General features: G+C 40.4%; 1 protein-coding gene across 2 annotated transcripts in view; it reads right to left on the minus strand.

Moving 5' to 3' along the window:
- The window catches only part of LOC149222641 (appr-1-p processing enzyme family protein), a 244,138-nt gene that overhangs the window by 81,719 nt on the left and 137,266 nt on the right, over positions 1-25,153 (minus strand). For both annotated transcript variants that reach the window (XM_089385538.1, XM_089385537.1), the window contains exon 9: positions 11,743-11,851. In XM_089385538.1, coding sequence (XP_089241664.1) covers positions 11,743-11,851 — 109 coding nt within the window. The remainder of the gene's footprint in view (positions 1-11,742; positions 11,852-25,153) is intronic.

Genomic DNA, 25,153 nt, shown 5'->3' on the forward strand with positions numbered 1-25,153 from the left:
AAGCTTCTCTCTGGAACTGCGTCACCCTCCAGGGACTGCGTCACCCTCTATGGCTCTGCGTCTGCCTCTCAGCTCTCAGTCTGCCCCACAAAAACACCACAGCGCAGCTCTTTCTGCCCAACGTCAGCTTTGCTAGCCTCTGCGTCAGCTTCTCGGCCTCCTGTGTCCTCAGCGCTGGCCCTCCAAGCCTCTGCGTCAACCCAGGCTGCCTCTACATTGTCTCTTCGGCACTCTCTCTGCCTCTCTGCTATGTATTCTCGACTTTCTGTCGAACTGCCCCTCACTACAACAGATCACTAACTCAATTTCTCAGCAAACCCTGCCCCAGAAAATCGAATTGACTAGTCAACTTGGCGTACCTCCAACTGACCCTCAAGCCTCCTCTTATACTTTTCCTGTTGATGATTCAACGATCGAGATTAAGTCCCTAATCAACAGCTAAGATTAGATCTGGCTTGATCCTCGGTATTTAGAACTTTCTCACCCATATTATATTAATATACATTAATATTTTAATTTTCCCAAGTTTGGACTTAGGAACCCCATTAAAAATATTAATTATTTTAATATCTCTTCATCCGGGTGGAATTTCCCCAAACAATTTCTAGGTTTTGGAGATCTCATGTGCCTTAGCATCTCTACCAATTTTCATGGCTAGAGCACATCCGATGCTACCAAAAATCAACACAGCGCGGGACTGCGTTGTATTGGGTAGAGTCACTCCAAGAGTTTGAGGAGTGAATGGAGTTTGAAGTGTTGACTTGGAGGGAAGGTCTGGGGAGCCTTCTAACAGGTATTGCCGGAATTTTGGGGGAATTTAGCAGCAGATTCTACAAGTGGGTTGATTTGCCCAGCAGCAGAGTCACTCAAGCCAAAGAGGATCGAATTTCAAGGATCAAGCTTTGGCCAAACCCTACGTGGGTTATTTTGGGTTTATTGAGGACAGGTTGGGATTAATTTCCCAGAATTTTCTGAGTAGTAGAGAGGGCCCTAGCAGCAGTTCCTTTCAGGCAGCAGCACATTTTTGGGCAGTTTCAGCGCAGAGCCAAGGCAGCGCAGTAATTTAGCAGAGGAGGATGTCCAGCATTTCACATAGGGCTTTGCTAGCTTGCGTTGAGCAAGCCCAGGTGCATTCTTTCCATCACCTTTATTGTACACTCTTGTCCATCAATAAAATGGCTCAGCAGCGCAGTTTTTGGTGTCAACTGGTGTTTTGATTGCACGTTTTTTTTTGTGTGAATTTTATGTCTATTGCATGCCTTTTATTCACTGTAAAATTTCGTTAGGTATATTACATCACCATATTGTCAATTCAACAATTTTCGACAGTGTACTTCAGAGTCCAGACCATAGATAATAGGGTCGCAGAGATATCTCAACAAGCAGCTATCCAATATATGAGGCTCATCAATAGATCGACTCAAAGTATTTAGACATATGATAGGTGTTTAGCTCATCCATAGATCGACTCAAAGTCTTTCGACAATTGATAGGTGTTTATTAGGAGCACCAGGGATCCCACAAGATATATGTATGCAGACCAACAACTTCTTTATCTCATCAGACCTTTAAGTGCATGAAATAGTGCAACATGGCTAGGTCTTCCATCTTGACTTTAAAAGTCAACTTCCTCTTACATTGATAAACAAGAGGGTCATCATATGTTAAGCAGACATCATCAATCGTTGTATATTTACACTCCAATCAACATATCTCGTCCACTTGCCAACACATAATCATTGAGATATCTGCAACCCATTCCTTTACTATTATTGACCCTTAGGTCCATGTGCCAAAGTCAACAATCATAGTCATGCAACCTTTAAGGTGACAGAGATATAAGCCATCATCGGAATCATCATACCCAACTGTCATAACTTGCCTTCATAAAAAATTATTGGGCAAGAAAAGTCATCAAGGATTTTTATAGCTCCCTCTGAAGCCTTGCTTCAAGTGATCATCTAGCCTTCAATCATAAGCTTCAGGGCAGAGAGCAAAGCTTCTAAAGAATTATCATGGTCCTTCTTCAGGGAGAAGAAATTTTCTCATGAGATTATTGCAAAACAGCTGCATTATTCATCCTCGCTAGATGACTGCTACCAACGCATCAAAATACCCAATCCATGATTTCGCGTTCAGGCTTCCATATCTATAAGATCATTTTTCCAAGATGCCAAAAACAGGGTCTTTTGCTTATCATGCTCATTAAGACATGCACTTTCTTCAATGCACCTTTGTTTTCTTGCTCATAAGGTGCCAACATGAGCTTCAATTGCTTCAGCTGCTAGTCATCATCACACTGTCCTCTTTGAAGAGGACTCTTTTAACAGTCTTTGACCTTTGATTAGGGCCTGACACTTTAATATATAGAAACCTCAGAGTAGAGCTGTAAACTTCACTGGGAAAATACAGAAATCCTTTCCAGATGTACTTATTGTAGTATCCTTCCCAAAGGAAACACCAACAAATATCATTTACATCCAATGTTATCACTTCTATCCCAGTTAGAATACTTCAAGAGATCCAGTCTTATTGGAAACGAAACTGTTGAAGATGAGACAAAGTTCAGAACAATTACTACTTTAGGATTGGTTGTTGCTACTAGGTTTATCATTGTGCCATTGAGATCTAAGACACTGCAAAAGTCAATGACATTTCTTAACACTTAAGTCAAAGGATCTTTCTCATTCAAGACTCCAGGACCATCATAGAGCACCCTCAGGTTAGTTCCTTTACTCCAGAAGATTTACACCTCTTCATTGGTTGACAGGCACCTTACGCGTATGCATCTGACCTTTCCGGCACTAGCTAGAGCCAGTGAGGAGTATGGCTACAAGGATCACTGAGTTCTTTAACTCCTTAAGGCAGTATTTATGTAGCATATGTGTCTGCAACACACCTCTTCACAAAGCACCAACAATCTGTGAGAACTTATGACTTTAGATGTTGAAGAATAACATTCTGTATTGACAAGAAGAGGTCGCGCCAGACTTAGATCTGTCTTGAGTATGATCAAGGCAGCGTATGCACAACCATGATGCACTGTAATAGAATTTAAATAAAATGCTCAGAAGTGCCTCGCGGATTGACCTCAAATTGGGCAAGTTCATTCATGCTGGACTTAAACCACCTCCAGGCTACAAGCTTTGTTTAGAATATAGATTTTGTTGCAGTAAAAGAATGTCGAATGAATTGATTAATTTTGAGCAAGCAGAAGCTCACTAATAATACAATGAATTTACAATAATAGAAACATCAGGTTTCTATGTAGAATATGGAAACAATCAGTTTCATCTAAGAAACTGCTTAAAAGAATAAAAATAGCAGAGTAGCTAAAAGAATGAGTATTAAATACTAAATAGGAATATTCTAATACCCTCCCTTAATACTCAATCTATTTACAACACCAATAGACCCTCTGAATTTTACAAATTTATCAGGACCAAGAGGCTTGGTGAAGATGTCGGCAGGCTGCTCTGTTGTGGGAACATATTGCAACTGAACTGAGCCGTCTTCAACAAGCTGGCGAATGTAGTGGCAATGAGTTTCCACATGCTTTGTTCTTTCATGAAAGACTGGATTTTTGGCAAGTTTGAGCACTCCCTGATTATCACAAAACAAAGACGTAGGCCCTGTCTGGGAAACATGCATATCTGCAAGCATACGTCGAAGCCAAACTGCCTCACAGGATGCCTTAACTGCTCCCCGATACTCTGCTTCTGTTGAGGAGAGAGCCACTGCCTGTTGCTTCTTACTAGTCCAAGTAACAGCACCTGATCCTAGACTAAACACATACCCAGCTGTAGATTTACGGTCATCAACCGAACCGGCCCAGTCAGAATCAGTGTAACCACTGAGTATAGGATTGGAACTGCGAGTATATAGGAGGCCATAATCAGAAGTACCACGCACATATCGTAGCACACGCTTTGCTGCTATCCAATGATCAGCTTTAGGTGCTGACATAAAACGGGAAATATAGCTTACTGCAAAACTGATGTCAGGTCTGGTGGCAGTAAGATAGATGAGACTGCCCACTAGTTGCCTGAATAAAGTTTCATCCACAGGAGGAGAGGATGACTGTGATGAAAGTTTGAGCCCTGGTTCCATAGGAGTCGTGGCCAGTTTGCAATCCTGCATTCTGAACCTGTCCACAAGATTTTTGGCATACTTGGACTGAGAGAGAAAGATATGATTTTCAGTCTGCCAAACTTCAACCCCCAGACAGTAATGAAGAAGTCCCAAGTCTGTCATCTCAAAAGTTCTGCATAAATCTTGTTTGATCCCATGGATCAAATGTGCAGAGCTGCCAGTAATGATAAGATCATCCACATATACAACCACAAGCAAGATATCATCACCAGTATGCTTGATATACAGGTTTGCATCAGATGGGCTCCGCTGAAAACCCTGATCTGTCAGATACTGATCAATTTTCATGTACCAAGCCCGAGGAGCTTGCTTCAATCCATAGATTGCTTTAGCTAATCGACACACTTTCTGTTCTTGACCAGCAACCTTGAATCCTGGAGGCTGCGTCATGTAGACTTCTTCTTGGAGATCACCATTTAGGAAAGCACTCTTTACATCCATCTGATGAACTTTCCAATTGAACTGCGCTGCTAGGGCAAGGACAAGCCTTATGGTACTCATCTTGGCTGTAGGAGCAAAAGTCTCTTCATAGTCGATGCCTTCCTTCTGTGAGAACCCTCGAGCCACAAGACGAGCTTTATACTTGTCTAGGGTGCCATCAGCTTTGTATTTCACTTTATACACCCATTTGCAGCTTATGGGTTTTTTTTCTGCTGGAAGATCAGAAAGTGTCCATGTGTGATTCTTTTGAAGACTCTGGAATTCGGCTTCCATAGCCTGTTCCCACTCAGATGTACCCTTAGCCTCTGAATAGGTTTGAGGCTCAAAAATACTGTGAAGGTTAGCCATAAGAGCAAAATTGACTGTAGAATGTTGTTTGTTCCTATGTCTAGAAGTTCTACCTTCAAGAAGCTCATCATCCCGAAGATCACCAATGGTTTTAGACCACCATTTAGGCCGAAGAGTAGAGGAACCAATATCAGGAGGAGATGGAGAAGACTCAAGATCAATAGGATCAGCAAGAGGAGGGTTATTTTCTGGAGGAAGCTCAGATAGAGTATTATCAAATACTGATGCTACATCATCCCTCCCATCAGGTGGACCGACCGGAAGAAGAACACTGTGAGGCTGATCCTCAGAACACTGCTTAGAAGAAGAAGACTGAAAAAATCCTCTGTCTTCATCAAATACTACATCCCGACTGAAGCTAAGACGACCGGTGGCTATATCTATCAGCCTATAGGCCTTGTGATGATCACTGTAACCTGTCATCATGAATTTCTGGCTTTTGGAATCCAACTTAGAGCGCTTAGCAGGTGGAATCCAAACATATGCAACTGAGCCAAATACTTTGAGGTGACTGATCTTAGGCTTACGGCCAGACCAAACCTCTTCAGGAGTCTTCCCTTTAACAGCGTGAGTAGGTGATCGGTTAAGAAGATAAACAGCAGTAAATACTGCTTCAGCCCAGAATTTGTTTGGAACACTCCTGTGTTGTAACATGGAACGAGCCATTTCAACAACCGTGCGGTTGCAACGCTCGACAACACTGTTCTGCTGAGGAGTGTAAGGTGTGGTTAATTGACGTTTGATGCCATGAATATCACAGAAGTTGGCAAACGCTGAAGAACAAAATTCCCCCCCATTGTCGGTCCTAAGGGTCATGATGTTACAACCAGATTCTTTTTCAACTAAGGTTTTAAACTTCTAAAAGGTACTAAGAGCATCAGATTTATTTTTTAGAAAATACACCCACATCTTTCTACTGAAATCATCTACAATAAGTAAAAACTATTTGCAAGCAGTGATAGAAGCTGTATTCATAGGACCGCAAATATCAGCATGAAGTAACTGAAGTACCTTAGATGCGCGCCAAGATTCTCCATTTTTTAATGAAGACCGATGTTGCTTTCCCGCTTGACAGGCGCTGCATACCCCCAACTGTTGAGTCTGAATATCAGGTAATCCTGACACAAGTCCCTCCCGAGAGAGCTGAGAGAGATACTGCATATTTAGATGCCCATATCGCTGATGCCATAGAGTGCTGATAGGAGAGATACGTGCTGCTAGAGCCACTTCTGGAGAGTCACCGGTGTCAAGTAGCCTGTATAGACCATGGTCCTCTAGGCCAACAGCAACTGTTAGACTAGTCTCCCTGTCAATAATGGAGCACTTGTGTGCACTGAACACTACATCAAGCTGAGGAGAATTCCTCATAATCTGGCTGACAGATAGCAGATTAATTTCCATACCAAGAACGTAGTGTACATTCAGGAATATGAGTGTGCGCCCACCAGACTGAATTTGAACTGTACCTCTGCCAACTACTGTGTACTTTTCACCTCCGCCAAATACCACGGAATCACTGAAAGGTGAGAAGTCAATAAACCAGTCACGCCTGTGAGAGAAGTGGCGTGATGCACCAGAATCAATGTACCATGCAGAGGAAGGAACATGATCTGAAGACCTTTTAGCCATAAAGGCGTAAAAGGCAGAATCTGTCTGCTCGGAATGTTCTGCAACATTTGCTGTCTGATGGGGCCCTCCCTGTTTCTTCTGTTCAGAAGCAATCCTCTGTCGGCAATCTTTCTTCATGTGACCGAACCTGTGACAGTAATTACACTGCACACTTTTCTTCCTAGCAGGATCAAAAGGCTGAGAAGAGCCTTTCTGCTGAAAGGACTGAGAGGACTGATATTTTGCAGCAAATGCATTTTCCGAGGACACTGATGAAGAGGACTGATATTTTGCAGCAAATGCATTTTCCGAGGACACTGATGAAGCACCACTACCAAACTGTTGTTTCCACCGATCCTGCTGCAGAAGTTTGGTGCATAACTCTGGAAACTTCAGATCAACATTTGTGGTGGTAATGTTGAGTGTTTCTATGAAGTGTTCATAAGATTTCGGTAGACTTTTCAAAGTAATGACTACCATATCTTCTTCCTCCATGGTCCGACCAATGGCTTCGAGCTGATCTCGAATGTCTTTAATTTTGTTGAGATGTTCCTGTAAAGACATATGTTCGTCCATCATGATGGAGAACAACTGATTTTTGAGAAAAAAAGCTCTGCTTTTGTCAGATGTCTCGTGCAGTTCTTTCAACTGTTGCCAGATCTCGGCAGCTGTCTTGCCAGAAGGAATCTGTGGTAACTGATCATCAGCGACAGAGAGCTTGAGAAGCATAACAGCCTCTCGATTTCGATCATCAAATTTATCTTGATTGGTACCGGCTGTACCGGGACGAAGCTCTTTGCCCAAAATGAGCTGATCAAGACGCCTGTATTCAAAAATGGTCAACATTCTTTGTTTCCAAATGTTATAGTTGTTGCCATTAAAGCGTTGATTTCCTTCTAACATCAGATTGGTGAGCGTGGCCATTTTCCCAAAGACAATACAGAAGTCTGACACAAATTTTAATGTAGCTGCCCGCTTATCCTGGTGCAAATCAAAACAGAATTTGTTCTGCTAGACAGGTTTAAGAAAAATATATATATATATATATATATACCCAGCAAAAAAAATAAATCTCCAAGCAAGTGCTGCAATATTGGTTTAGTTTCTACCAGTAGCGATCAGGTACAGGTTATATTCGAACCTTTGACATCCCTACACGGTCTCTGCAGTCCTCTGACGCTGCTGTATCTCCTTTTTGTGGCAGTATATGCTGTCAAAACATTGAATTCCGTTCGATGTATCCCTATTTTCGCTGCCTTGCAAGTCTGGCAGTAAAAATGCGTATATCTGGTTAAAGTAAAATAATTTGTTCTCTTTATTCAGATTTCGCAAGGCATGTCATTCTGTCGGCAGAAAATTGTGCGGGAGAAATGCATCGACGTCGGAATATCCTTAGGCGGGAGGAGAGTTTCTGTTGCAAGACGCGTCAGTATTCAACAATACGTGGACTGAAAAATGAAACCACGTGAGCCGTCGTTTTGTAAACACATAAACCCACGCTGCACACAGATTGCGTGTCGGAGAATACTGCCGCGGGCCTCAAATTTTCGCTGTCTTTGCTACGTTCCGCGACGGACTGCGGTCAGATAGCTCTTTATCACTGGTAAACTCAAGTGCTCACTCTGAATTAGACGATGGCTCCCTCCATGACCATCGATGGCTTCCTCGATGATAACACGGCAGCGTCGTGTCTCCCGATGATTTACACGGCAGCTCCCTTAATTCGCACAGCAACTGTAATAATAACCGAGCCGAATGAATCCGTTGACACTTCTGCAGTTGAAAGTGTCGGCGAGGGTTTCAGGTTTGAAATCTGTAGAAGGAGAAATTGTCGCCCTATGAGAACACGACAGAGACGCAGGAAGAACCGACTGCGATTATCCAAACAGAATCGGTACACTAGCAAGGGAAGGCTAAATTTCTAAACCAGATCCAAGAGTTTCTTCAATTTCTAATTCCTCAGAAATGCTTTGAACCATATCGGCTTCTAGACATGAAAAAAGATAATGCAGAAGAAGAATCCATTTCTGTATCGAGATAGACGACTGTAAGCTTTTATCACAGTGAGCAAAGCCGAGGCTAAGACTCAATGAATATTAAATACTAAATAGAAATATTCTAATATCATGCACAGGTACACAGTGATCCTCCTTTCACTGTGACAATCCACTCATTCATAGATTATATTTTCATGCAGACCATAATATGGAAGCAGATCATCACCAGATTTGTCCCAAACCCTTCTACACAAGAGTTATACTTGTAATAGGGCCGCATCAATCATCCAACTTTGGAACCAACTTCGAATTGCAGAGATTACGCCTTCAAGGATTAGTCATTAAGGCCGCAAGTATAATGAGCCAGTCAATGTTTCAGCAGCAGTCAAATTCCAGTGAATTCCATAAATGTGACCAAGCTTCCAGAGAACAAAGACTGCAGAGAATGCTTTGCAGATGAAATCTATATGAGGCACTGTCCAGCGATATTCTTCCTTGAATGTAAATTCACCTTTCATTCACAACTTCGCTTGGATCACAGCAGGTGGTGGAATCACTTGAATTATATCTTATCGCAAAGCATATGAAAGGTTTTATGTATTGATGAAAGGTATTTGCAACAATAAATCAGCACAAGTGAATCCTTGACGAACAATTCATAATCTTGCCACCGCATCTAATTTGTGCACGCCCATAGATCCGAGATTTATCTCAGAGAGATCAGATCCATTTTGATACAAATGGAGGGCTCAGAAGCGGCCTTACTCTTGTAGGATGAAACAACAAATGCCAAGCCAATATCAAAACCCTAAACAAAGAAAGGACAACAGAAATCCTCAATTTGTTGCTCCATAAGGCCGCAGACTGCTTATATATAATTTCAGAGTCTTCATGTGACAGCTGCAAAGAGACCAAATGACCTTTCAAAAAAAATATGAACCCAAACGAGACCCCAGACAGAACCCTTTGATCTTGCTCAACCTGTCTTGGTTGCAGAAAGAAAATTTCACACATCCACCTGCTCTCCTTGGTTAAGATTATGACCTAGACACAGTGATTCTGCCCAGAATTTGACAAAGAGCTCAGTCTATGAAGCCTCGAACTGTGATGATCTTCCTTCCTTGCTAGAACCAGCAACATAGATCAATACTTCAAGGTGTCTGATCTTTGAAGAGGAAGGCAGCCACAGAGAATTGTCAACAAACCTTCAAGTGATTGCTTTAACTCTTCCTTAGGCTTGTCCTCACCTGAGCGCTGATACCATGTTAATTTTAGGTTAACATGTTCTTTGCTTAGGACAGTTACTTCAATGATCCATATCAGCCCGATTTTAATTCAATTCATTTCCATTAGCAATCACATAAAACATTATCACATTGACAGTAACTGAAGAAATAACATAGATGATAAATGCAGGAGACAAGTCAAGACAAGAGAACACATGAAATTGGCTCAAGCCAGGGAAAACCCCAAGATGGGGAAAACCATTGATCAAATCTTCTTATTATCAATTATCAAATGTTCATCAGAGAGAGAGATAGAGTACAATAATGACTTTCCAATTTGAAGATCTAACATCACAGCCCTTAGACAAATGGATGGCCCACTCAAAACTGCAATCCTGGCATGAGCTGTTGACATACTAGTGAGGAGGGTTGGCCTGGTTAGTGTTGCCTACGGATCATTGTTGTCCCTTCTAACTGCTCCAAAACTCCTCTTCTTAACTGCGGCTTTGCCTGACATGCAAGGTGTTTCCCTTCGCTGGCCCTTAGGTCTGGCTGACCCCCTTATCTAGGCTAGTACAGACCTGCGGCCCTACCTGAAGCAATAGATCAGAAGTGAGGCCTCACAAGAAGAGAATTTCTCCCTTAAGTTAGCCCAGAAACAATTGCACAAACTCGGCCTGCCTTTCTGCTCCTGAACTCACACCTGCAAGGGCAAATTTACTCATACAAAATAGTCCAAATTTTCCTTAAGACCTGCAGCTGTCCATCTGAAGAATCTTGGCCTATGTTGCACGAAACTTCTAGGAACCCGGCCTTTCAGGCCATACCCGTACCCGAAACTTGGACGAAACTCGGCTGAAACTCCACCATCATGTAATCATCTATGACAGTTAATATTGGTTTTCCTTCTAAATTGTCATCTATGGGTCTTATTCCCTTTTTTCTTGCTAGATAATGTGTTATTCACTTATATATACACATATACACACACACACACATATATATATGACGTTTTGGCCAACGTTTCCATTTTTGGGAGGTGACGTTTCTAAACATACCCGTTTCAGCAACTCCGAAACGTTTCAGCACTTCATGCAACTTAGATCTCGGCCCTGATGCAGAAGAAAAACCCAAAAACAAACAAACCTTCATTCTCCTCCAAGAACTCGGTTGCCTCAGACATATATTGAAGCATTTTTTGTGTGAAATGAGGTAAGAGAACAACTCTAAAGTCTATTTTTATAAGGTGGAGACTGGTGTCACATGTCTAAATAACACCAAACCCAAAAACAAACAAACCTTCATTCTCCTCCAAGAACTTGGTTGCCTCAGACATATATTGAAGCATTTTTTGTGTGAAATGAGGTAATAGAACAACTCTAAAGTCTATTTTTATAAGATGGAGACTGGTGTCACATGTCTAAATAACACCAAGCCGACCTTGGTAATTTGCACATGAGAGGGCATAAATTCAAAAACAGATTTATGCTTATTCAAATGTAATGATCTTTAGGTCGATTTTGGTCCTCTCAAAAAGAGGAATTCAATGCAATAATAATCTCCATCAAATGAGCTGACCAAAGTGGAATTTGGCCCTAGTTGCCAATTTTGAACAATAAGTCCCACCATAACCACAAAATTTGGCAGAAGAGTGAACTACGTTGATGTACCATTGCTAGATAGAATGTGATTGGGTAGTGTCAAATCTTCAAGCTTCATTTTTCCTTGTTATTCATTAGATCAGAGATACTTTAGGCACTCTATGACATATTATGCCTGGTCTACCATACAGTCCTGTTGACTTTGCTTGGTTGCTTCTAGACATTGATATCTATTTTCCTTTCTTTTCTCCGAGTACGGGTTGCACATTTGTTTATGAGCATGTAAGTACTCCTTTTATTTAGACATGTATTTAAGGAAGAAAATGTTTAACACACTAACATTCATGAATTACAAATGGATTAGAATACCTTGACAACATATAGAACAAAGCGTTCCAGATCTAGGCATCGCAGCAAAAAATGAGCACCAACTACAACCATAACTGGTCGTCCCTCATTGTCCACACCACCACGATATCTGCATTGGATTAAAGAAATTAAAATCATAATCAGTGAAATAGAGTATAAAGTTTAAACTGAAATAAGCAGAGCAGGGTATTAATGAAAAGGACAGTTAATGGATTATTTTGTTAAAAATATCTAAGCTCTAATGGAGGACTATTTAGATAAATATACCAGGCTATTCTCCCTTTTATTTCTCAACTGCCTTGCTTTCCATTTTGCCATGTACATAACAAATCATGAAGAGCCTATAAATATACTCTGACAAATGCAAATCACTCTGAAAATAAATATAATTGTGTGTGCAACCCCCTATGGCATACCAAGAGATGAGTTCGCTGAATGTCAAAATATAAACATCATCCAAGTAGAGAATAACAACATATGTAGTATAGGACTGATGCCAAATATATTCAAGTCATATATCTTACTCAAAAGACTGCAAAGAAATAATGAAGACAGCATTTTCCCATAGAAATGCAATGTACAAAACTTGATAAATTGAAATTATGTTAACAACCAAAATAGGTGTGTGGAAATTGAAAGTACAACATATAATAATAGGAAAATAAAAAGCTCCCAGAGCATCTCTCCATAAAAGAAATAAGAAAAAGACATAGCAACAAATAAAAGTAGGCTTTGACCCAGAATGGTTAAACCCTCGACAATGAATACAACCCTGGGGAGAGACATAGAAATTGAAAATTTATTAATGTCCACAAATTACCATTATATGTCAATGGTAATTATATGTCAATGGAATCGAAGTACAGCTAGCAGTAATAGCCAAAGTGGAGTGCATGAGGCATCTCCCCCATGAACAAAATCCATTCTAAGACTAAGTAACACTAATCCAGTATAACATAACCAGTAATGCAAGTAGACCAAGCAACGCAAACCCTGCAAATTATTGAAAAACAACTGTAATATCAGCCATAAGAGCATGGTTCTGGTAAGTTATTGTAACAATTGGTTGTAAGAAAAGGGGACTAATCACTCATCATCTGAGATCGTAAGAATAATGCCAGCACCAACAGAGTGTTGGATAACATCCTCAAGTCAGTATCCTTGGCTAATGGAACCCTACAGAATAATCCTTGACAGACTCAAGATCCTTCAAGGGGTTGAAGACAAAAAAGAACTCGTAGCATCAAAGGGAAAAGAATCACTGGGAGTTGTAAAGAAATCAGTAATATTTCTCCAAAGTGGTGTTGACATTGAATATGCTTGAAGTTTGAACCTCCTTCGAGCCTTAATCACAGTGCAGTCTAATATTTGAGTAGCACGAGTGAAGAGACAATTTGAGATCAACTAGAAGCTGTTAGACAAGGCAATAACCACATGGTTAGTAGAAAATGTACTGTTGCGAATATAACTTATATAAAAATAAAATAATAGTTACAATACATTTCTGTATTTTACATTTAAAGCACAACTCTAAGTTTTGTCGCTACAGTGGTATCAGAGGCATTCAATCCTCTGGACATTAACCGCTGCACAAGTCTGTCTATTAAGCCGGAGATCCTGAAATCATGGGAACATATGAACTTATGACTACTCGAGATTTATTACTGGAAATGAAAGAAACACTCGAAAAATCAATAAAACATTTTGAAGCATATGCAGCATGTATAACAAAAGAGGACATTGACATGAAAGGGACTAATAATAAAGAATGCTCTAACCAGGAAAAAGGATGTGTCATAGAAAAGGAAATCATCATAGGCTGTAACCCCTGCATGCCCCATCGTGGTTAGCCCATGGAACCACCAGTCATGGGTTTCCCCTTCTAAATTCAATGTGGCGATTTTAATTGACTCCCCCTCTGTCATCTGATTGAGTTGGAAGTAGACGTCTAACTTCTCGACCCATGCTCTCATTGAGCACTTGGACGAGCCATCAAAAGTCGGGAGGAACAATCTCCCCATGGTGTGTTGCAAAGCAGTACCATGTGCATAACCTCCTCCACCCTGTCCCTTGCTCCTATTGTTACCCTTCAACTAGTAGAAGTCCCTGAAGTAATAGCCTCTCTAAAGTCGGGCCCATACGACTGATACTCCACGAAATAGTCCCCCATGGGCATCTCCTCTTGCCCTTGCGGCCCTCGAGCACCAAATGCTAAAAGTGTAGGGATAGTGGATCTGGGTGGTGTACTAGGAACGAGCGATACGTTTGGGCCATGAGTTGTGTGGTGCTGCAAAATGCTAGAGCCTTCACCGAATTGGAATTCCCCCTGAATTCCTTTGCCCTTGTTGTTGCTGCAATTTTGTTGCCTCATTTCCTCAATACCCTTAGACAAATCCTGAACGACCTTCAGAAGGTGTTGGGATTAGACCCTGAACCCTTACACAAATGCCCGAGTGATGAAATCAGCCACTCGAACACAAGTGTAGCTGTCCCCAACAAAGCTCTGCGTTGTCCCTCAGAAAATTACACTACTGGCTGATCAAATGGCTGTTAGGACCTCCTTTGTTGCTTAAAAAATTCTGGGAAATTAACCCCAGCCTCCCTTCCAATAACCCATAAAGGGCCTGGCCAAATGTTGACCTTGAAATTCGGCCCAATTTCTCTTAGCTCCTCCAACAGCTAGGTATTTTGACCCACCTATAACTGACACTACTAATGGCCCTCAAAATGGCTAAGATATTCAGCAAATTCCCTCCCGGAATCCCTCCACAAAACTCAGCCCCAAATTCTTCTTCCTCCTTATGTCCCACGTGTGGCACGAAATGGAACTGCACAGGGCCACGCAGTCTCTGTTGAACCAACTCCACGAACATGTTGCAAAGGCTCCCGAAACGATCCGAAGATGATGGATACACCCTCCTAGGGCTGGCACTCGAGGTCCATCGAAGCAAGGGTGAGATTCTCGCCTAAAAACCTTTTGTGCTCAACAACACATGTGGACTTGGCTTCCTCAAGCGTGCTAGTCAAGGTGAATGTTCAAATGATCAAGATCAAAAAAAATTGAGTGTCTCCTCCTATTTTGTCATTATGCCTCCAATTTTCCCATGTGGGGCCCACCCATCAATTTCCTCCATCCTTTCCCTCCAATAGTGTGTATTTCCAAGAGTGGTGTGCATTCCCTTCTTCGTGTGGTCCCCACCAACCACCAACCATTCGATTTTCCCCCTCTTTGCTATGTTGGGCCCTTTCCTTAGCTCCAAAAATATCAAGTGTGGTCCTGCAACCCACTTTTCCCAAGTAAAAATCCAAACATGACAAAATTGGCAAAAATAGACTCTAGCCCCTTGGCAATATTACGTGGGAATATCACACTTTATGATTCGTGACATGATGCAAGATGAAGATGTGAAGCAGCAGTACGTCTCAATTGACGAAGCAAATAACCGATGTATTGATGATGTTCCTTTTCACGAAAAAGGTTGGGTATTTTTGAGACAAGCTTAAGCTTGTGGATATCTCCTCCCTAGTTGAGAGGGAGTGAGGGTGAACACCATGTTCTCCATGTGTCACGTACTATGGCTCGGACTAACAGCCATAAGCCTAGTGCATGAACACTAATAGGGAGAATGGTGGATTGGATAAGCATCTAGGACCGATATTCTTTGAAGATCGGTACTATGACCAAGACTAAGCGCCGCAAGTCAAGTACATTGATCTAAGATAAGGATAGTCCTGAGGACCGACATTTCCTTGTGTCAAGTATTGTGACAATGGATTAGGAAATCGTCCAGTGACGACATACCTCAGTGAACATCCGGGTGGGGTGTGTGCCTTGGAGAGGCAGTGATGTCCAAATTTATGCGTCGCAGCATTGTGCTTTGATCTAGTGGAGAGATAGAGCTTACTTGTCCAAGGCCTTGGTAGTTTGACAATGTGGTGATAATGATATGACCATCATTAATGCTTATCAATTTGGATGTTTTCTTATATGAATATTTCAACTTGAGAGTATCATGCTGTGTAATTATGAATACCCCCTAGTTAAGAGAGATGGTTGAAAATGTAATTAGTGTCAGTCTTCATAATGTAATATAAATCCATCATTAATATATTTATTTATTCATTATTATTATATTTTATTTTTGGTCAAAGCATGTTCTTCATGCTCATAGAGTAAAAAGAGTCAAAAAGAATTTATTATGAGTCAAAAGGAAATGTATTTGAGTCAAGTCCCATTTGGACTTTTGAAAGAAAAGAAATTGTATTTTATTTTTGAATCAGAAAGTCAACACAAGACTAAGTCGGTCCTCCTTGGACAAGTTGGCCTATGTGGCAGCTATTCGACCCTCTTGGACAACTATATATAAGAGTCAACTCGACCTCTTGGAGCTATTCACTCACTCATCACATACATCATCAATTTTTGTGCCTAATCAAGAAGAGAAAGAGCCAAGGTCAAAGGAGAGATAAAATTCTGGTCTTCTATCTTGTTTCTGCTCACACGCGCGAAGATTCTGTGGCATCTCTGTGAAAATTACAGGGCCGAAATTCAGTCTTCACTGCAGGTCTGAAAATTCTGCGATTTGACCAGATTTCAGGAGGGTTTGACCAGATTTGACTTTCATTGACTTTGACTTGATTGGAGGAGACTTGGAGGAGGGTTGACTTGGATATGTGTGGCAATTTTGGTCTTGGTCTTGGGTCTTGGATATCTCATTTTGCTCTGATTCTATACGAGAAGGATTGTTGGGTTTTCCCCCTTGTGGGGTTTGCCCTAGCTTGGAGCCTAATTTCTGGTCTTTTGTCTCTTTGTGATCTTCATATTTTGCACATTTGTATAATTGCTTGATGAAGAAGATAATATAAGTAATAAGAAGACAACAAACATTCACAAGTAATTATCAAGTTAAAAGAAATCAATCATTATTTTCTAGCACTTGGTTTCTCAACAAGAGACACAAAGAAATGATGAGATATCTATGTTGAATAGATGTTAATTTTATTTCCAAAGTTGTAAGCACAAAGTTTATGGGAATATTAGTTTCTCATACAAGAACTCTAAGTGGTGTCCAACCACTTACGAAGCACCTTCTCACACTATTGTTCAGGGATAAATTCACCAGAACCAAGTGTAAGCAACCTCCACCTCTCACTGAAAACTCTCACACTCCAATTGGAACGGGTGATGTGAATATAAAAGGCTTGAACAAAGTCACTACATAATAAAAATTGAACCCTTCTTCACCCTACCCCTTCCACCTTTATAGAATGGGTCTATAGGGGTGTACAAAAATATCCCCAACTATTAATAAGTCAAAAGTGTAGTATGTCAAAGATAACTTCTCCAAAGAGGGTGCATGAGGTAGAGAAGGCTAATACAATAGAATAATCCAAATCCAAGTCAAGTAAACTCTCCTCCAAGCTATGCACTCTAACATCCTTAAACAATTTTAGCATGAATATTTAAACAGTCAATAACTTGATGTCGATAAAAACTTTTGGTAAACTGTGTGTTGTTTTTGTTGATATGCCCAACCAACAAAAACAACACACAGTTTACCAGAAGTTTTCATCAACATCCTTAAACAATTCAAGTAAAATAGGCAAATCCTCCAACCCTCTCCAAGACTATGTGCTCATCCTATGATGAAAATAATATGCATAAGAGGGAAAATCACCCACAAAAGTTCCCACCAACAATAATTATCCTCCTCTAAATAGTGTGCTCTATCTCTAGGAAAAAACAGAATTTTCAAAGTAAACCACCACGAACTCTTCACTTTCATCCATGAACTCTCTTCTAATGAATACAGTATGTGAAACTAAGGACACTCCCTAAATCCCCCCTCCTCAAACCATAAATAGTTCCTCATCTCATGCACGAGGTCTATTGATGAGAATAACATGTCTAATCAAGGTGAATTTGATAGAAATAGGCCTCCACGACTCTTGTGTTCCACCCCTTGAAAAGAATAGTAAATATTGCTCAAAAGTCAACAATGTCAAGCCAAGAAAGTGGGAGCTCCTCTATCTGACCAAAACTAGCAATACAAGCCCTCCATCAAGTCACAAGAGAGCTCCTTCACTGTTGCATTCCATCACCTGACCAAATAGAAGCAACACAAGGTCCAAATCTCACTCCAACTATAATCCTTCAAAAATAGCGGGGGTCAAAATGCATCACGTCCTTGAGAAATAAAATTACTTAAACTAGCTTGAAATTTTGCACTAATATTCTACACATAATAGGTCCTCAAAACTATAATCATCCTATCTAAAATTTCATCCACTAGCTAAAAATATATTTCCGAAAAACAGTCCCAAGGGTTAGCTCAAGTGGTCTAGAGTCAGACGTGAAGTTCTTTGATATTGTTGTTAGTTGTTGTTGATCACGAGTTCAACTCTCTTTGATTCCCTTAGGGCGAGGCCCCGTAATTAGGACCGACAATTTACCCAGTTTATGTTGAAATGTGTAGCTTGGGAGGTACTACCACAACCCCTGGGGTACTGGGTTTGTGAGGAGTTAACCCACAAAAAATGTGGTTTTCTAGGCTATGTACGCAACTGGTGGGCTTTGTACCCAAGGTTGTGGGCAAAAGACCTGAGGAGAAAGTAATTGTTTGATCATTGGATGCATGAGGGGCACCCTTTATAGGCTAAGGGGCTCCTAGGGCTTGAATGGTGTGGGCAAAAGTCAAACAAAAAGAATTTTATTCCTTAAGGAAATGGTGTTTAAGCATGTTGCCTTTTGTCATCTTAAGTGAAATGACATGACCCTTGGTGAGAAGTGACACCACCATGAAAACTATAAGGAGTGAAAGATCAGTTTGTTTGGCATCCATGTGAGTCTTTTCTCAAGAGATATCTACCCAAGAGAAGTGTGAATACCTCAGGAAATCTGCAGGCCTCAATGAGGGATGAGATGGAGCTTTGATGGTCTATTCTATGCATGGATGAAGGTCGAGTAAGCCCTAGGTATGACAACAAGTTTAGGTCTATTGTTTGTGCCCTTGTGAAGGTTTGTTTGTGCACATTTGAGGTCTATCTTACCTGATAATTCGTGCCCTTGAGAAGTCTGTAAAATTCACTCTACTTTTCTGTGCATGGGAGAGAGGGTCCTAAGAAGGAGAGATGTAGTATGTGATATTGTCCACAAATTTTGAGTGTTCTTGCGCAACGGTTCTGTGTATATGCCTGATCTTGAAGTGGATCGAAACCAACCTCAAAGGTTGTATAGAAGTGTGAGCTAGAGGGCAAGGTGTAGGGCTTGTACAATGAAGGAAGAAAGGGGACAATGTGGAGCAGAATCGTTGGAGGAAGGTGTTGAGTTGGAGTGTGAATGTATGTCCATATGAGTGGTGTATGGACATTGTGTTTAGTGGTGTTAAGGGGATTGTGCGTAGGTAGACCTTAAAGCCCTAATTTCAGTGATATTTGATGAGACATTCACAATTAGAGGGCAGTGATTTGAAGCCCTAAGTACAGTGTTTGATGCAGCAAACCATTGTTGAGAGGGTTGTGCATTGAAGACCCTAAGAACAGTCATACTTGGAGCAACAAGAATATTGTTAATGGGCAGACTTGTGTAGCCCATGAACAATGACTCTTTGAGCAGCTAAGAGACTTGTGGAGGCAGAGTATTTGTGAGTTGATGTGCAAGCTAATCTGAGGTTGCAGAGGACCTTGTGAACAGCAGTGGCAGAGCCATTGGAGCAACATATTCTATGCAAATATAGGTGGCAAAGAACCTGCCAGGTGTTCAAGGCAAGTGGACCAGAAGGGCTGGTGTAGGCACTTCTTCAGCAAGTAAGTCAAGTGTGTCTTGTTCAAGGGTAGATTGATTGTCATATGTTGTTGACATCAAGCTCTAGTTTTCTTTGTATTGGGGCTAATTGTAAGGGCCATGATCCCTGGTACGAGAGCCCTATGTTTGTTGTATTAAAATTGTAATATAACAAGTTGGGCTGTGTAAATTCTTGTGTACTACATTGATTCACTGTGGTAAATTTTTCGTTGTGCAAAGTGCTTCTGTTGTGGCATTTTCGTGTGTTTATGATCGTGTTTTAGACATAGACCTGATTTTGAAGTGCTAAGAAAAAATCAATAGTTTACCATCCACGAAATGTGGGGAAGTACTCTGAAGTTTCCCATGCCAAGTAAAAAGAAAATATGTTTCCCAAAAATAGACCAAAAATCATGGTCTTAGATTCAACTAAAATATTAACCATTGCAGTGTTCCTTAACCCTTAAAATTGAAACACAACCAAATATGCAGATAATATATTTGCAATAACCAAATACAAGAGAGGCAATAATATGAAAGATGTAAGAGACACCCTTTGTATTAAGATAATTTGAAGAAAGAAACAATGTCCACTTGCCTCTTAAAGGTGGGGTGACTTTCCCCCGAACAGAGCTGCATATACAACACAAGACAAACATTCTATCTCTTAAAGGTGGGGTGACTTTCCCCCGAACAGAGCTGCATATACAACACAAGACAAACATTCTATAGTTTCTTATCTCTTTAAATAGCTTTTCAAGACAAAAAACCCTAACAACTTGTGGTCCCATCACTAATGGATACCAATCAAAACACTTAGAGGTCCTTATAAAATGGACCCTCTTACATTAAATAATTATCCACTACTATCCAATGGGCCTTATTCAAAGAGCATGGACTTATATAACAGTTAAGTAACTCCTAGGTAGCTTAAAGTAAGGAGGTTAGGGTAGGACCCTAACATGCCCTCATCCTTCAAAAGTAGCACTGCCCTCAAGGCTGAAGATGAGGAAATTACTACAAAACAATGATTGATTCCCATGTGGCATCTTCGAGTGCCATGCTTTCCACTAGATTAATACTTCATTGATCATGCAATCGCGCAATTGACACTTTGTGGTATCCAATACCGCTTGCGGCTAAAATCAAATGAAGCCGCCTTCATCACGTTCTAGTTAACTAGTTTACACCTTGCACTTTGATCCCACGACCTTCTTTAGACAAGGCACATGAAATACAAGATGAATCTTGGAGTGGGCTAGAAAGGTCAATTTGTAGGCCACTTGTCCAATGCATTGCATGATCTCATAAGGTTCGTAGAATTTTGGTGCTAATTTTTCAGGTGTTTGGTCTTTGGATGATGTTTGTTTGTAGGGTTGAAGGCGAAGAAACTCCTAATCCCTTGCTGCAAAAGAGCACTTGAAGGGATGTTGGTCTCCTTATTGCTTCACTCTATTTTGGGCCATAACCAAATTGTCCTTTAGTATGTAGAGAATGGCTTCTCTAGTGTGGAGTCTGTGATCAACTATCTGAACCTTGGAAGTGTTTAGTAAATATGAAGTGACTAGCAATGGTTTTTGGCCATAAACCACTTCATATGGGACCATTTTGTTAACTCCATGATAACAATATTGTACCACCATTTTATGAGGGGGAGCCATTGTGTCGAATGGTGTGATTTTTCTAAGGCATATCATGTAGGTTTCTAGGCACACTTGTTGACCACTTCAATTTGACTATCTATTTGGAGGTGATATAAAAGTTCATTTTTAGTAAGGTACCCTATACTTTAAACATCGCCTACCAAAATTTGCTAGTGAAGGTATGGTCCCGATTCGAGACAATGGAAGTGGCATGCCATGTAACTTAAAAATATGATCAAGGAAGACTTGGGCAACTAAGGAGGGGATAAATGGATGTGGCAAAGCACAAAAATGAGCATATTTGGAGAGATGATCGACTACCGCCATGATCACAAATTTTTTGCCTGCCCTCAAAGGTCCCAATATAAAATCCATAGCAATGTCCAACCATATATATGTTGGGATCAGTAGCAATTGCAATGTCCCTGGTATCTTCATTATCTCACCTTTGTTTCTTTGTTGGGTATCACCAATTTACACAGAAATCCTAGATGTCAATTTTCATACCCTCTGAAAAGAACAAGCGCTTAGTTTGTTCATATGTTTTATAAAATCCAAAGTGACCTACTGTATGTTTTACTAGAACAATGCACCCTTTATATTGCAATGTATCTAGCTGCCATGTATACCATTTAGGAGGATTGGGATCTTCCTAAAGCCTATGGATGAGAGTTGAATGACAGTGTAATTTGCCAACCATTCTTGGCAGGCTTCCTCAAGCCAACTTTGAACAAGAAAAGGTAAGGCCAAGAGAGATCCATCCTCTTCAAATTATCAAGATAGAGGCACGAACTATCGCATTGCCTTATACCCTTCTTATAGATAATCTCGTAATCATACCCTAGCAGCTTGGTGACCCACTTATGCTACTCAAGTGAGGATAAACTTTGTTTAAGAAAGTACTTTAGATCATAGTTTTAAAAACTGAAATAGGGCTTTGACCCAAGCCACCCTATCAAACCGGGGTTGGAACCGGAACCACATTCAATGAACTAAAATTGAAAAAATACATAAAATAATTAATTTTTAATGGAAAAAATCATTTTTAGGATTTCAAACCATGATTCCAAGCCATTAGAGACAATATGCAAAGTTTGCTCATCTATATACCATGTAAGGGTGCATATAACAAAATGGCAACAAGTGCAACATATCATCAACAAAATACATAATTAATGAGGGTTTGAATGGCCTCTAGAGTACAAAAACACTGCTACAACTTAAGCTACTAAGCCACTAGCCTACTACAAGAATAAACATCATTTGGCTCAGAGTCTGAGGAATCCTCAAACTCTAATCCAACCTTAGTAGCAATACTGGCAGCAACACTAGGCCTAGCAAACCTAGGAGCACGAGTTGGTTGAGTTGCACAATCACTGCTTCTCGCACCATGTGCCATTCTTGGTGGTTTGCTTCCTTCAACACTTGGTTCAGCTACCCGCTCTACACTGGGGTCAACGCACCCACCACCCTCCCCACCCCCCACAACTCCATGGCATCAATATCAAAATCAGCATCAAACTCAATTGAGTCTCCTCCAACCATTTTGAAATTCGATCCATATCATCCAACACAATGGGATCTATATCAAGTCTTTTGTTCAGCCACTAGTTGTGCCTTATAGTCGAAGGTTGTATTGCACAAAGATGAGATAATTTAACCATTTTTGTTCCAAATGATTTCTCTTCTTCAAGTGAATCCACTCAAAAACAGACCAATTGCACTAACACCCAAAAGCACTACAAGTTTCGTTAAGAACTCTGATTGCAAACTTTAGCAATTGAGGACATTGACTGCCAAATGACTCCCACCAATGTGTTGTAAAGACAAAGATTAAAGTTAGTTCATTGTTTAATAATTTAGATGCTAAGTTTGGCTAAAAAAGCAAATATTTACAATTTGAATTTTAAAAAATTGAAATTACAAAAAAAAATTACTTACCTATTTGATCCACATCTCTTACAATTTTTGCGAGGATTTTGTGTTAAAATTGGAAACTAGGGCCAAACTCCACATGGGTCATCTTATTTATGACAGCTAATATTTTTCTTGGATTCCTCTATCCGAGAGGTGTAGGATTGATCTAAAGATCATCTGATTCTGACATGTACAAATGAAGTTATGAATTTATTTTGATTATGGTCAAATTGTCAAGGTCATCCAGCAAATTTATGTAGGCTCAGAAGCCCAACAGTCATGTCTATTCATCCTCAATGTTGCATATAAATAGAAGGTGACTTAGCCTCATTTGGACACACTCATCTTCACCCTTCTCTCTCTCTCTCTCTCTCCTCATTGATTGGGTACGGATTTTTGGGCCTCAATCTCTCTAGGAGAGTGAAATTTCAAGAGGCTGGAAATTTCAGGAGGCTGAAATTTCAACAGAGCAAAATTTCAAGAGGCCGAAATTTCAGGAGACCAAATTTCTGGAAAGATTGACCAAGCGTTGACCAGCATCCATTGACCTCATTTGACTATGTTTTTGTGAGGGCTATCTGTGTTTGGCCAGGCAGCATTTTTGGGCACAAAAATCGAGGCTAACATTCATTGTTGACCAGCGTTGATTGCAGGTGGGTTGTTCGACCAGACTTTGACTGGGCTGAATTTCACTGTTTTGAGGGTTGTTTTATCTTGTCTTTTGGAGGTCGAAGTTCACTGAAGTTGACCGATTTGTTGAGGGTCAAATCTTCCCTATTGACTAGCGTTGACTTTTTTGGTTAGGGCTCTTTTGTTATTGTTATAAATTATCAGATTTGTAAATTGTACTATCTCTCTCTGCTAAACTGTTGAAGACTAAAAGAAGATTTGATCAAGGGTTTCCCCACATTGGGGTTTGTCCCTAGCTGGTGCCACATCTTATGTCCTCTTGTCTTGGCTTGTCTTTTACTGTTTATGTTTATGTTCTATCTGCATTTTACTATCATGTTGATGTGATTGCTAACCCGAATATTGACACTGGGCTAATAAAGAAATTGAAGTAAAATTGCTCTATAGCATAGAACATACCATTGTTGCCTAAACTTAATATGGTATCAGAGTTGAGGTGAAGACAAAGCCCAAGCAAGAGTGAAAGAGCAATCACCAAAGACAATTGGACAAGGACAAAAGTTTTAATGGGTTCCTCATCCTACTTCCCAAATGAAGACAAGCTCCATGATAAAACTGACTATCATGGATGGAAGATGTCTCCTGATTTGACCTTGGAAGAAAAAGAAGTGATGGCCTATGTGCAGGGTAAAATCCTTGAACCTCCTTCAAATGCACCAGTCGCTGCGAAGACCAAGCACAATAGGGCTGAAATCAAAGCAAAGAAGATTATCAGGGATTCCATTGACAAGCATATGATGGCCTATATCTCTGAATTGAAGAACTCCAAGGAGAACTACGTCAAGTTGGTCGGCATGTTCAAGGTTAGTAATGCTAATCAAATTCTATTTCTCGAGAATAAGTTAAGGATATTAAGAAGGGAAAGGAAGAGGATATTCAATCATATTTCTTGAGGATTACGGAGATCAAGAATGATCTACTCTCGATTGGAGAAGTCATTCCTGACAGGGAACTTACTCTTGTTAATCTAGGTTGTCATTGATGTCAATATGGCATTGTTGAAGATGGCTAAAACCCTAAAAATGTCATAACGTTAATTGCCTAAAAAGCCCTAATATAGAATTGGTTAAATGATGGATGGTGCCCATGAAACTATAAGCATATTGCAAAACTAAAACCCTAGATGTACATGTGAAAACCCTAGGTGTCATGGAGTAAACCCTAGATGTACATGTGAAAACCCTAGGTGTCATGGAGTAAACCCTATCCCTAGAGGCAAACTATAGCAAGAAACCCTAATTATTGAAGAAACCCTAGCACTATATCTTGAAGTCGTAAGTCCTAAATGAAGTGCCAAATATAAATCTAACCTTTAAACAACAAATACATATTACCAACATATAAAATAATTACCTAACGTACATGTATAACCATGACA

Source organism: Pinus tabuliformis, chromosome Q (assembly GCF_031772625.1).
Source record: "Pinus tabuliformis cultivar Carrire ecotype Pingquan chromosome Q, CPIR1, whole genome shotgun sequence".
In the NCBI taxonomy this organism is placed as follows: domain Eukaryota; kingdom Viridiplantae; phylum Streptophyta; class Pinopsida; order Pinales; family Pinaceae; genus Pinus; species Pinus tabuliformis.